At 38.8% G+C, this 15,274-nt stretch overlaps 1 protein-coding gene across 4 annotated transcripts; it reads right to left on the bottom strand.

The window, feature by feature from the left end:
* Positions 1–1,037: 1,037 nt before the first annotated feature.
* On the bottom strand, positions 1,038–8,982 carry LOC132136722 (zinc finger protein basonuclin-1-like). 4 transcript variants are annotated; one of them, XM_059547328.1, is made up of 5 exons: positions 8,538–8,981; positions 6,438–6,540; positions 5,196–5,431; positions 2,869–4,586; positions 1,038–2,614 (listed from the first exon to the last, which is right to left on the bottom strand). In XM_059547328.1, the coding sequence occupies exons 1-5, from the start codon at positions 8,544–8,546 to the stop codon at positions 2,092–2,094; spliced, it is 2,589 nt and encodes an 862-aa protein (XP_059403311.1). In that variant the 5' UTR covers positions 8,547–8,981; the 3' UTR covers positions 1,038–2,091. The 4 variants fall into 4 exon arrangements, with proteins under 4 accessions (XP_059403311.1, XP_059403310.1, XP_059403312.1 ...); XM_059547327.1 differs by having other exon boundaries at positions 1,038–2,686; positions 8,538–8,979; XM_059547329.1 differs by having other exon boundaries at positions 2,376–2,614; positions 2,993–4,586; positions 8,538–8,982.
* Between the last annotated feature and the right edge of the window lie 6,292 nt (positions 8,983–15,274).

Raw genomic sequence — 15,274 nt, forward strand, 5'->3', positions numbered from 1 at the left:
CACAGTCATAAGGAATTTTTAACTTATTTCCAGTTCCTCATCAAATTCAAAAGAGTGTGCATGTTGAACTGAAAGGTGGCAAATGGCTAGAGATGACTTAACATTCTATGCTGTCGGTATACTTCTTTTTTTATACATAATGTAATTTACATACTGTCTGTTGTTAATTCGCTGTAATCTGTGCCTAATCACAGGTATGTCATATATGAGGTATGTCATATCTGAACCCAGTATAAGCTGTGTAAATGACAAATACACACACAAAACAAAAATGTATGTTGCTTTAGATTTAAAAAAGTATATGTAAAAGTGTATATGTATAGAAGTAAACATTTACCGATATTTTTAAATAACTGTTTTTTAACACAGACAAAATGATTTTATCGAACACAAATAAATGATTGTGACTTAGATTGGTATTAGAATCCTGATAACACTTCTCATCACGTTTCAGCATACAAATTCTGGTGGTGGGGAGGAGGCATGTTACAAAAGATTTTACACATAAAACAAAGCTAAAAGAATAAATGTCCACAGCTTTGTGTGTGCTGTTGTTGGAGCCTCGTCACTCGACCAATGTAAGACTTGATTCATTCAGCTCTGATTCATAGACAGCTTTATATGCATCAGTATGTCCTCATCTGTTGACTTCAGCCTAAGCTTTCACTGATACAATCCTTTGACTGTACTAATATTAAACATATTATAGAGCAACATCACTTTAAACTGATGAAAATGTGTTAGAAAACTGAATCTTAACTGAATCTTTCATATGTGTGCATTACAGCATTCAGAAAGACCCTGTGTGTCAATGTGTGCAGTCTGACGATTTTGTTTTTCATGCTGATTTACACCGTCCTGGATTAAAAATCTTTGGTCTCCACATGAATAACAACTATGGAAATATAGCTGAAAGCAGCAATGAAGGGGCCAAGCACAACAGTGGCAATTCAATTCAATAGGACATTATTTAAACCTTAATTAAGTGTCAAAATGACTGAGATCCAAAGAATTCATACTTAAACAACTAAGACAATGAGACAGATTTCACAATAAGAAGACAAAGTAAATCTTGCCAAATAAACATTATCAAAGAATTGTGTTACAATGCCCCATGTTTGAACAGTTACAAGCAAAAGAAAAGAGAAGATTTAACTGTTTGATGCGATTAAGTTTAAGACACATAAGCCAAGTTTGGTCCAGGGATGTCACAAAATCGCCCAACACAAGAAGTATATGAAAATGATCAAACACTGCAGGTGCTTGGCCCCCTGAAAATAAAATGCACACACAATAACTTACTCAACAGGACCACAACAGCCTCTTTAAATAGCATATTGTTTGAAACAGCAACACAATCTATCAACTTCACTGAATCTTTTGTGATAAAAACAAATCTGAACAGCAAGCAAACACAAATGTACTACCAGAAAATTCATTCCAGAACATGATAATGTGAGTCCTGCACCTTCAAACAGCTTGTGCTCCTCATCACTCTCTCGCACCATTACTCTGTAATGCTCAGTCTTTCTAACAGTCACTCTCTCATCTGCCGTTGACTCTATCATGGTGTACCAATGTTCTGTCTTTATCTCATGCTGAGGAGGGATGTGTCCCCTCAATGAATAAGTGCAGAGATGGGAAAAAGTACATGATTGATATGTGGCATTGGATAAAGAATGAGGGGATTAACATACTGTATAACAGCACTGATTGCTTTAAAGATCTCTTAAGGTGATTAAAACAATTCTGTATGTGCTTTGTCATGTGTCTCGTGTGGAGAACATCTCTGTCCCTTCAATCTTTTTGCTCTGTCATTTCTTCAGTCATTTTTCTAGATCATCTGTCCTGCTCTTAAAAATCAATAAATATAAGGAATGTTTGTCAAGTAGATATTACATTAGATATGAAAAACATATCTCAACATTCAAAAGGTAAACAACATAGAGTTTATTATAAATATGATTGTGTCCTTCCAGTTGTGGTTGATTGTGCAGTACAAAGAGCAGAGTGCTTTTAAACGCGAAGTAGGAGTTAGGAGTAAATCTTTGACTATGAACATTTAGGATAATATGGCTCTGAGTGTGTGCCCTACTCTTGATTCAGGGAGGTATTCATTACAAAGTTGCGGTGTAGATTTGGATTCTGACTGTGTCTGTTGCGACTCCGTACAGAGGAGAACGTAGTGTCACACCCTGGAACTTTGCATTTGTGAAGAAGGCGAAGGTGCACCGTTTTGTAATGGGCCCTGAATGTGCCTTTGTTGCTGTAAACTTTCTGACAGAGATGGCAGGTAATGGGCGATGAGCCGTTTGTCTGCTGACTGAGACAAGACGGAGACGCAGCCACTCTGACGCTCAGCCCGTCACAGCTCTCGTCACTGTCCTCCAGAGGGAGCCCTTCCTCACTGCCCACGTCTGAGTCCCAGGAGGAATGGGCGTTCGCTCTGGTGCTCAGGTCCAGTACTGCTTCATTCTCCACAGCGCCCTCTACCGGCTCAGATGCTCTCTCCAGTGATTTACTCATGGGGAAGACGAGGCCCATACGGTGACTCTCTTTGAGGATGACAGACATCTGGCTGAGCGGCTCTTTGTAAGAGAGGTCTGGATGCTCTCTGCAGAGAGAAGATGTTCCTGAATGATCTTTTGTCAACAGCCTGTGGTGCAGATTCAGGTTTGCACTGTGTCTAGAGGATTAAAAGCAAAAATGTTTGAAGGCAAATCCAACATTCTTTTGTTTCAGAAGTTTTTCCATCTATAAAAGCAATCCTCAAACTCTTAACCCTAATACAGCAACGTAAAAATCATGTGCTTTTAAAAAAACTGCCTTGTGTAATGCACTCATTTCCCTTAACCCTACCCGTCTTACCTATCTCTGCTGCGACGGGATGGAAAAGCAGCATTGCAGCCATCCACAGTGCACATGTGCATCTCCTTTAAGTGCACATTTCGATAATGCATTTTGACACTGTAAGGATTTTTAAATGTCTTACTGCAGATCTCGCATGGGTGTGCCTGCTCGTCTTTACCATCTGGAGATATGGTCTCTGGGTCACTGCAGCCATCTGCACAGTTTTCACTGCCGTGTGTGAAATGGGTCGGTCGGTGGCTGCAGGTCTGCTCTGGCTGCGAACTGTTTGTTGGTTCTTCACATTTTGAGGACACCCTTTCTTTCTCATCATTCTGTTTATTGTGAAGGAGAGAAGGAGATGACAGTGAGATGATATGACTGTCCTCCTGAGTTAATTTGTCCCATTGTGTGTCCTGTGAGTTGAGGCCGGATCGGACATCACAGTCCACAGTTTTGCGCCCCATGCTGCTGATGTCACACTTTTCTGTGTCTGTGCAGGGGCTGAGCGGTGGAGTCTCCTCCTCGGACACGCCCTCTGTCGCCAGCTCACCCTTCTCAATTTTGATGGGCATGCTGGACTTTCTGGACTTTTTCTTGGGCACTGGCTCCCAGCCACTCTGCATGTTACAGGTGCTCACGGGCACTGAGGAAGACAGAAGTGGGAGAGAGGGCAGGCTGCCCGGTGTATGAGCCAGCTCGGCTGGGGTCACCAGGCTCCGGTAAAAAGGAAGCACGGGCTGCACAGTCTTTAGATTGGGAAAGAGGATGCCGCTATGGCTCATGCTGGATAAAGAGCCATGGAGTTTGGGCTCTGAGTTGTGGATGATGAAACTTGAGACAGTCCTGCTGTCTGAGATAGCAGCAAAGTCTCTCTTCTCGCCCTCGGCTCCATCCTCCTGCCTCGGGCTCAGACCGCCCCGCAGGTCCTTGTCACGATTATTGCGGTTCATGGGCATGTGCAGCCGTGGATTTGGGTTTGCACTGTGCCTGTTCCGACTGCGTAAGGAGCTGAAGACCATGTTGCAGCCCTCAATGGTACACTTGTGTTTGATCTTAAGATGGACGGCGTTGTAGTGTATCTTCAGAGTTCCTTTGTCATAGAAGGTCTTCTCGCAGGCACTGCAGAACACACGGCCCTTCTTCAAGGATCCGCTCTTCTCTGCACACCGCACCTTGTTCTCAGGAGACATGTGTGCAATTTCAGAAGCAATGGAGGGCGTGCAAGGCGTAGAGGGAGAGGAGTCTCCGCTCAAGTTAAACTCTTCCGACTCTATCTTTGGAGACTCGGCGTCCAGCAGCATCTCAGCTCTCACGGGGCCAGTGTCAAACGGAGCAGCATCAAGGCTCACGTCTGACATCTCATGTCTCATCTGTGCTTCCTGATGGCTGGAATCAGTACTGGTGCATGATGCTGGAACAGAATTCAGCAGTTGCAGTGGCAGCATGAGGGCCATACTGTTCACAAGCGTTTCAAAGTGGTGTCCGTTACTGCAACCAGGTGCTTCAACTTTGGCCGGCAGACGCACAGGCCGCTGCGTACTACTTTCGATGAAGCTGCGGATGTCAGAATTGGTTCTTGTGGTTTGGACTACAACTGCCTGTCCCTCCTTATCCTGCAGCGCCATGAGCTCCACAATGGACTTGGTCTCTCCGAAGCGCAGGAACTGCTGCAGCGTAACAATCTCCTCTTCAAAGGTCATTATGGCCCAGCGGTCCAATACCTTACCAGCCACATCCTAGACACATACACACAAGGAATATAATTTGCATTACGAATTCTAAACTAACAAATGTCCTACACTTTGGCTCTAAAATACTCCAGAACTTCTGACAGATTGACAGAGATACTAAATAACATTTCAGCCATACATCTAATGCATGTGGACTTGAGAAGACTAATTGCTGCAGTGGAACGATTCGTTCTAGAGCGTAATTTTATTTCATTTAGATGATGCGGGTTTCCCTGTCGAAGTAGGAGGGGAGGGGAGAGATCAGAGGGGAGTCAGGCAAGTCTTTCAGTTCGCTTGTAATTACTCTTGAGTGCCAGCAGGCTTTGAAAGTCATGCAGCAGCTTCATGTTGTAACCAGAATAAATATTTCATCATACAGCATTCATCTGGAGGTCTGAAGAGGCTTTAAGTTTACATTCTCCACTACAGGAACTACCATGATTTTAATTGAAGTACCTGAATACTTGATAAGCAAATAGAATGAAAGAAACCTTGGTGGCTCACCAATGGATTTTCAAGGAAGAGTGTGAGAAAACTATAGTTATCCATTTCAAATTGAAGTGTGATTTTCTATGAGTGGGTTCAAGTGACAGTATTAGATGGGCAGCAGCTCACCTGCAGGACGTAACCTCGGATGTAGTCCTGGAGAGTCCAGTCCAGTGCATTTAGGATCTGAATAACCTCCTCCTGCTTAAGAACACTGAAGAGGCGGTCCAACAGGATCTTGAGACGCACTGGAATCGCCTGAGTCCCATAAAGCATCAGACTACAGATATCAAATACCACATTGGAGTGAACAATCTCCACCTGGCTTCCTTGGTACATGTGATGAACCTTCAGCTTACTCAGAGCTGCAATTTAGCAAAACAGGCATCGGTTTACATTCAGAAATCAGCAAAGCATCTCTCTATGTTTCATGAAAGCATTTCTGTCATTCGTCTGGGTTTTAGAAATTTTAGAATAATTCTTTATGCAATAAAAGTGTGCTTTTATCTATTTGGTAATGAGAAATTACAGACAAAATTGTAAATGATTACAAATACTAATGATAAAAAATGGGACACTACATTGACCATTTTTTTTATAAATTATGCCACATAACTTTAATGTCAGAAAGGCATTATTAATTTAGAACTAACAGGTTCCTTTATTATTATTAGTAGTAGTATACTTGAAAAATATACTTGAATATGCCAATTTAAGGAATGAGGTCCAATACAAGTTAAGCTTAGTCAACAGCATGACCTGTCCCTCATTTTCTTCAAAGAAAAGCACAAAAACATTACAAGGAGGCATATACTATGGAAATAAATGTGGTTATATATATATATATATATATATATATATATATATATATATATATGTATATATGAGGGTTGTGTGAAGCTTATAATTTTATAAAAGCACTTCAGTTCTTCTGTTAAAAGGTGTGTATTTTTTAGCTCATAATTTTGATGGTATCTTTAGGCATTACATTGTCATTGAACCAAGTTTGTAAAACTAGATATAAATCTGCACAAAAAAAGGTTAATAAGCATCTTACCCCACAATATAATTATCTTAACATGCACAGTCTTGTCGCTATAATTTTGAAACAATACTTTAGCATTTACAAATTGGCCCCCCTTGTTTCTATTGCAAATGCCTCACTCAGTGTAACAGATTTTGTAAAGAATATATTTTTCTTTAGGAAAGACAATTATTAATTGATTGAGCTTAACTTGAAATGAACCATAAATATTCCTTTAAAGTTTCGTTAAAGAGGAGAAATAAACAACTGTCAAGAGTGTTAAATGTGGTATGAAGTTGTGTAAATGTTTGTGTGAAATGTAATATTGTTCAGAATGTGAAACTCACCATGGGCGACCCAGCCGTGCCTGCAGTGTTCACAGAGACGCCGCCTCAGTTTACCAGGTTTGAAACTGTCACAGTTGCAGTTCACCACCGTGCAGCAAATAGCCTGTCAAACACACACGATAATAATATAACTGAACTGTAATAAAGACAACGCATTTAATTATCACAAATAGCCCTTCTTCTATCTAAAATGTAAAGTTTTATACTTTCACTTATATATATGTTGTGTGTATGTGTGTGTATATATATATATGCACAAACACACACACACACACACACACACTGTATTTATATTAAGCTCAAGATGCTCTTTGGACTTTTTTCATGCTGGAGAATAAACATGATCATCATTTTGACAGCAGCTCCAGTGCTGCTGTCATTAATCCAAAGGAGAGACACCAGATAGAGACTCATTTTCAATTCCATGTCCAGTTTTTAATTAACTTTTTTTACTGTTATGTAGATAATTTATTAATGATGATTTACATTGATTTTACATTGGACCTCTCTTTACACACATCCTTTAGGGACGAAACATACATTGAGTTAGTGTCATTTCATATTAATTAAAGTCACTTTAGCATAAATCAACAGATCAAGTTTATACTGCAATAACACAAGGTAATAGCCAATAGAACCAGATCATAACTATTTTTCAATAACTATCAAAGACAAAAACACTTACACACACAAAGAAGGACAGCGATTACTGAAAATGCACAAACCTCCCAATGTACTTTAAATATTTACATCATAAGAGTCTCTAAAAAAAACAAGAAATGTAAAGAAAATAATAATTTGGTGCATTGGTTAACATCAAAGAAACCTTGGGAGAGGTAAATTTCTGAATACATTTCAAATGCTTAATTATGCTTCTGTGCAATTCATTTTCCAAAGCTCTCTCATTACTGTTTTCCTTAAATTGATAAATTGTTAAATTGAAGTTTTATTAAATACATGCGAGAATTTGTATTTGTACAGTAATATTAGTATTACATGGGATTCCATACACACATGCTAATTCATGTTTTCACAAACAGTTTAATAACACAGCTTTATGGCTGATGGTGCGACTGCACTGTGAAATATATGACAGCAATTATTCAGTCTATTATTTTGGATTTTAATCTTTAAGAAATATTTAAATTTCTTAAAAATCATAACAATGTACTCTTTATGATTGATTGATTATTAAATCAATAATTTTGTAAATGTAAAATTTGTAAACTTTAAGACAAAGGTCCCAAGTAACATCATGACTGATATGTTTTAAAACAATATCACATAATATCAGAAAAATATTAATTTGACAAAGTGTACAAGTTAGCAGCTATACTGGGACCACAAAAAGATGTAGAATGATATGAAGAGAGAAAAGCAGCGGTGTACAGTGAAAACAAGCACAGCGGTGAATCTCTAACAGAAGGAGTTTTTCTGTTAGATCTCACAAAACAGGCCTGTAGCAGCAAACAACAGTGACAGATCAACATGAGCTTAATGAAGTCAGCACACACACACACAAAGCTTTCACGCCCCAAGGCCATTAACTGTGTTTTGCCCGACAAGAATCGGGGTCTAAGTCCCACTTTGGGACACTAACTCGTCACCATTAGCACAAAGAGAAAGACAAAAAAAATTAAAACACTCCTGGTGTCCCATTAACAAAAATCTTTCAGTGATTGTCTATAATGAATGTGTCTTTCACATTGGTCTTTAGATTAAACAAGCATTCCACACACAAACATTATGGCAAAGAATTAATACTGTCTTAAATTAAATTCCAGTGGACGAGCTACAAACTCACACACTTGTGAAGACACATCACACAAGAGCACAATAAAGTTTTTCCTGAAAGATCTAGCTATCAAATTGCTCTATTATTAAAAAAGGCTCTTAATAAATAGAAACATATTTACATACACAGTTGAGCTGGTTTTTGTCCCAAACACCAGTAAACCCACACACTACAGAACAGCTCACAAAATAAGCAAGCTTTTAAAAAGCATTTTTCTCACCATGACAGTCCATGCACTTAACACACAATCCTCTTTTTTATTTAATTTCTATAAGAAAAACTCAAACTCAAACTAAACTTCTTACCTCAGACATTTTGATCAAACTAAAGTTTCCAGTGTTTCTGAGAAGTTTGCCATTCCATCAGCTCCTGTCTGTACAAGTTCTCCCTTCTACTGCAAGAGAATCCATCACTCACAGTTCAGTCACACTCACCCACACAACACACACTTTCTCCTGCAATCGACAATCACTGCGCGTCCGCAGGCCCATGTGAGTGTGTGAGCGTGTCCAGGATGAGTGTGTGCTGGAACTGGGCGCTGGGGAGTGGAATAAGACCCTCCTACCCGTCGAACTCTCTGCCTCTCACCTTAGGAGATCTCTCTCTCTCTCTCACACACACACACACACACACACACACACCTCCCCCACTGGGTGGCGGGCCAGTCCCCTCACAGCTGGCTGGAAGAGGGCATGACACGCGTCTCTCACAGAGATTTGATCAAAAGGAATCACAAAGGCTGGAGGCTCCTAATGCAGTCAGGAGAGACTCTCTACCTCTGCTCTCTCACTCCAGCAGTTTGAGTAATGCATTAAATCAATGCAGCCCGGCACAAGACACTCAAGCACTGGATACTGTATGTATATGTGTGTGTGTGTGTGTGTGTGTGTGTGTGTGTGTGTGTGTGTGTGTGTGTGTGTGTGTGTGTGTGTGTGCGCTTAAACAGCCTCTGATCAATCCCAGCAACTTATGCTTTTCTCGCCAGAATCTTACATGCTTCATCCAATTCAACGTTTTCTTTCCAGTGATTCAGTTGTCACATGTCTGCTTTAAATACAGAAAAGAAAAAAAAAACTAGATGCAAGTTCTTTAGAAAAAAATCATTGGTCAGGCAGAAGGATGTGAAGGATTTTTGACTGAAGCGCTTGAATTCAAACCATTTCATTAAATACATGTTTCTGGTAATCGTGCCTCGCAACGCATGACAATCAGTCCATGACGTTTTTATCTACTGAGCTGATGAGGCGATATTACATTTGGTGCAGTCACTTGACATTTTAATACACCAATTATACAGCAGGTAAAAACATGCTGCTTTTAATCCATTACAGAGCAGGTTTTAACAGGTTTTTGCTTCTTTAACTCTCATAGACGGATGACTGAGTGGGCATCTTCTCTCCTTAACTACAAATTTGCAACAAGCAAAATGGCAGGAACTATTACTGTGTAGCTAATATAGCTTGAAATATTCGGTTAAATCTGTATTACTTACAGGAGATCAAAGCTTTATTTGTAAGAGGCAAATTTTATGAAGTCACACATGGGAAGCCCTCAGTCGTGCAGCGAGACCCAGAGGACGCTTATCAAATCAACATGCAGAAATTGGCTGGATTGCAGTGCTGCTGTTTGTAAGATAGCCTTTTTAAAGACAGAATTCGTTTTGCTGGTCTTTTCCCTCAGGCTGCGGTCTGGAGTCCAGTTCGACGCAAAGCAACGGCTCATTCTGGCAGATTCCTTCCTGCGAACTGCATTTCACATGCAAACACAAATCGCTTCATCTACAACATACAGGGACATACAAGTGTGTTTTGACGCATTAACAGTTAAAATATCATTTCATTAATGCTTAGTATTGAATTGCACACATTTGATCTTGGTTGTAAACAACAGGCAATGTGAATATCCAAAGAAATGATGCACCTCATGAGCTTCATTTGTTCATGTACAGTACTCCTAGATGCTGCATAACATGCTGCACGATTTTAGGCAAATATATCAAAGAATTTTACTGATCCCAGAGGAAAAAATGGGATACTGTCAAAGTGTATTGGCTGTAAAACGTATTTAACCCAATGAATTGAAAGTACATTCAGACTCTATAAACGATTTACAATAAAACAGTGCTGATCAGAAAAACTGAGATATTACAGTCAACTAAACTGACTTTTGTTTCTTGTCTCAGTTTTTTTATATACATTTTTTTATTTTAGTTTAAGATTACGGCTAAAATAAACCCATGTTTATACACATCGTTCATGCAACATTAAAGCAATAGTCCACCCAAAAATGGTAATTCTTTAATCATTTACTGCCCTTTACATCGCTCCAAACTTTTGGTGCTCTTGGGCGCTTTTATTAAGCATTAAAGTGAGCGACACTGTACTGCCATTACCAAAAAAGAAGAAGATAGATAGGTTTGGAATGACAACAAAGATAGTAAATTATGATAGAAAACGTTTCCTTTAACCTGCATAAGTCTGTCTGTACTGTACGCTGAGACTATCTCTCTCTCTCTCTCTCTCTCTCTCTCTCTCTCTCTCTCTCTCTCTCTCTCTCTTTATATAGATATATTAGGGCTGTCAGTCGATCAACATTTTTAGTCTACTTAATTACATGATTTTTTTATTAACTCATCTAATTAATCACAATTAATTACAAAATAAAATTGACTGTGAAAATACCCACAAAAGATTATTTAAATCTATTTTTGTGTTAAATTAGAAAGTATCAAGTAGACATTACAAATTGTAGCTTTAGAAATATTTGATCTGATTCAACAAAAAAAAATGTGTTACGCATAAACATTTAGGCTAAAGCAGCCTAACATAAACTATGGAACGTAATGATACTATGGAAGAAGATCATTTGAGAAGATAATCAACAAGTCATTGGTAACCAAAACTTTTTTTATACCAAAAGTCTTCAAAATACCTTTTTGAAGAGGTTTGAATGACATGAGGGTGAATAAATAATGACAGTATGTTTTTATTATTATATTTATTATTATTAATGAAATGGTACTCTAAATAAGAAACTAAATCTGCCAGCAGTTGGCGGTAATTAATGTCTTCATTTGATGCGTTCAAATGGCTGATCATTCAGGAATTAAGTAAATTGCTCTCTTTATGAATTGACTACTGAATCATTCATTCACACAATTCATTCAAAACGTGGATTCATTCAGAAAATAAATACCGCTGTGTTGCTCAACATACACAACAATTCTGCTTCGGCTTTAAAGGTAATATATTCTTTGCAAAATTGAGCAAAAAACACATAATATTGTGTTTAAAATAAAGCACAATATCAGATAAAAACTCATACAGTGGCATTCTTGCCCAATATCTTGAATTTTAGGGCATAACTTTTTTCATAAAAAACATAATTAATTTATGAAGTTATTGCCCTGCATCATATATGTCAAGAGTCAATTATATGTAATTTAAGATTATGTATATATAATGAATTATATATTTATTTAAAAAAAAACAGTGACTACTGCACAATTGTCATACAGTCAGAGCATTTCATAGATTATTACAAAGAAATTACTCTTAAAATTAAATTTCAGTGATTCTGTTCAATTCGGTAAAACATGACACATCTCTGCGGCACTAAACTCAATAAAGCTTGTTAAATAAGCTCTCCCTCATGCCACTGAAAGAATGAAATGCCTCATAGTGCTTTAATGAGGATCGTTTTAATCCAAAAAGGTATGAGTAAAAGCTTTTTGCCTGCAGAGAGTACTTCAAAAACACAGAAAGCAGCGAAAAGCAGCTTCTCTCTCATAGTGTCTCTAAAAATACTGCCTTTGAACAAGCTGAAGGCCACGGTAGCCATGAGAAGTCCTCGTATTCAAATCTGACACCCATGCCACTTTCAGAGAGATGTTACGTCAGATGGTTGTGGAGGAGCTGTGTGACCTCTGACCTCTCTCTTCTCTGTGCTCACAGAGGAGCAGGAATGAGCCCCGAGTGAAGCAAAGACAGATGTATGAAGAGGCAGAGCAAAGGTAAATGGGATAATGTTAAATCTGACCCTAACCCCAATCCAAACCCTGGAATTTGCAGAACCGCAAACAGCTGTCAAGCCCAAAGTGAAGGTGAAAGTCTCTGTGTGTGTGTGGAACCAGGTCAGGATGCAGCAGAGGATTAATAAAGTGCAGCAAATATCAGTTCCAGTCTGCAGTGTGTGTGTGTGTGTGTACGCACGTCTCAACACCAGTCTGCTATTGATCAGTCCAGTCCACATTAAGGAGAGATGCTTTTATGATAATCTGCTGTTGTCCATGTAATAGCTACATTAGACATGCTGCCTGCACATCGGACACCTGTTTGGTCTCTTTAGAATTACCGTTTGCATTACAACACTGTTTAATGGCCTTTTAAAAGAGGGGGGGAGGTGGAAAACTTTCCAGAAGTTAGAGAGCACTTCAAAAAGCCATCAGCAGATGAATGATGGAGAGAGAGATGGACCATCATCGTGAAGGTGGGACACACACACTGCAAAATGCTCGATGACAATGCCTGCACTTCCTCTCCTCCGAATAATTTCATAATAAACATTTGCCTCTGAAAAAGCAGCCATCAGAGGACTTCTCACAATCCCAACTGAAAGCATGAGCTACATAACATACATAACGTGTTTTAACCGGATAAAACAAAGATCTAACAGAATAGAGGGAGTGACTGAGCGATAGAGAGAAAGAGAAGGAAAGAGAGAAATTGGAGGGATTGCAGCGGCCACCTGGACTCCATCAGTTTCAGCAGCGTAAACATCTCCTACATTCCTGCTGCCACGCTGGCCTGAGGGGTCAGAGGTCATGATGACAAACGCATGACCCAGAAGCCCTGTGAGGAGGAGAAGCTTCTGGAATCTTTCAGCAGGGGACGGCGTTCAGTATTACCAGCCAAATACTACACACCCATCGCCCAGCAGTCCGTCTGAATAGCACAAGAAACACTGACATTCCCAACACACACACTCACAAACACACACACACACTTGCATTTGTGGTTTGCAGGGACACTCCATAGGCGTAATGTTTTTATACTGTACAAACTGTATTTTCTATCACCCTACACCAACCCTACATCTAAACCTACCTCTCACAGAAAAAAGTGGCAATTTTTTAATTTCATAAAACTAAAATGTATAACATTTATTATTATTTTTAAGCCTTTTGTTTTATGGGGACACAGGAAATGTCCTCATAAACCATGTTTACGTTGTAGTACCCATGTCATTATACACATTTGTGTCCTCATGAACGATATATACCAGTACACATACACACATACACACACACACTGCATCACTGTCACTTTGCGACACACAACCCATTCATTCATGCATCTCTCTCTCAACACACAAACAGTGTAAGGAGAAGTAGTGACACTTTGTATTGAGTTGCTCCTGCACTATGTGAGTACAAAAAATGTCATTTCAAGTCTCATGTACAATCACAATGCTGTGAGTGATCTGCCAAACATAATTCTCCAGATTAGAGCAATACAATCTCTGAACATGCTTCAGCTCTACAGTGCCACCAAACTACTGTGTTTGACTGTGAAAATGTATTTAGATACAACAATGCAAGTGAAGCTTATGAATAGTTCAGATAGGCAGATTTTTTAATTTATTTTAAAAAAATGCAAGCACAGAGCCCTGTTCATTATCTTATATATTTTTTCCAACAATTTTACTACCAATTTCATAATCTTGATGTCATTTTTCAGAACTCAAAATAGTCATTATTTGTAACACAGGCTGTCCTATGTTTACAACTTTGCATATTGCATTCATATATTTAATGAAGCCTTTCATTTGCAGAAGCATTAGTTAAAAAAACTGATTCATTATGAAATATCATAGGAAACATTACTTTAGATCACCCACACACAATATACCCATAGTTTCACTGTATGGTTTTAGAACAATCATTAAATATAGTCATTCAAAACATGATGCAGCTTTCATTGTGGTTCTACACATTCATACATCATTGTAATAGATAGATAGATAGATAGATAGATGTAAAATTATTGATGAAACAATCAACTCACAAAAGGTTTTTAAAAAATATTTAAATAGGAAAAAATTAGATAAGAAAAAAATTACAGTTTGAATACAGTAAAATGTCAACTGTAGTGTTCCTCACTGCACTTCTTTGTTTTTATCAACCCTGTCTTGTGGATTTGGCCACATGTTCTAATCCACATCATGATGGATGTTTTCATTAGTTAAACATCTTGGAAAAAATCTTCTGGCATGGCAAATACAGGCCTGACATTGGTCTCCTCTTGTGATGTCATTGCATGCATCATCTATGGCCTGAAGAAAAGGGACTTGTTTGTGAGTGTGCCTATTGTGAACCTTCCACCTCCATATGAAGAAACATTCTTCAGCTTAACATCGTTCTGGGCCACTCTCAAACTCTGGGTTCTCAAACTCTCCTCCATGTCATGGCCAGGTTAAGCCTGCCTCATCCAAAAATATTAATGGTTTTCATCAGCTTCCAGCTCTATCACCCTCTAAAAAGACATTTACAGTATTGTAGGAAAAACATAAAAAAAATAACAGAATGTAGAATTATTGGGTATTTATTTCTTCCTCCCAACAACAGACATATTGAAACTGATCATACCTGAACATACTCAGTCCTCAGTTGCTTCACTTTTATAATCCAAACATTCATTATTGTTCATAATTTTCCATTAAAACTATGCTTCAAAAGTTGAGCAGTTGTATCAGTTGATAGCTAGATCACTGTAATGAAATTAATAAGGGGAAAGGAAAGGGAGGTGACTTGTGACCAAGTATGGTGACCGATAATCAGAATTTGTGCTCTGCATTTAACCCATCCAAGTGCACACACATCAGTGAACACACACACACACACACACACACACACACACACACACAAACACACACACACACACAGACACACACACACACACACACACACACACACACACAGACACACACACACACACATACACACACACACACACACACACACACACACACACTCACACACACA

The sequence above is a fragment of the Carassius carassius genome, unplaced genomic scaffold, assembly GCF_963082965.1.
Source record: "Carassius carassius unplaced genomic scaffold, fCarCar2.1 SCAFFOLD_65, whole genome shotgun sequence".
Taxonomy (NCBI): Eukaryota; Metazoa; Chordata; class Actinopteri; order Cypriniformes; family Cyprinidae; genus Carassius; species Carassius carassius.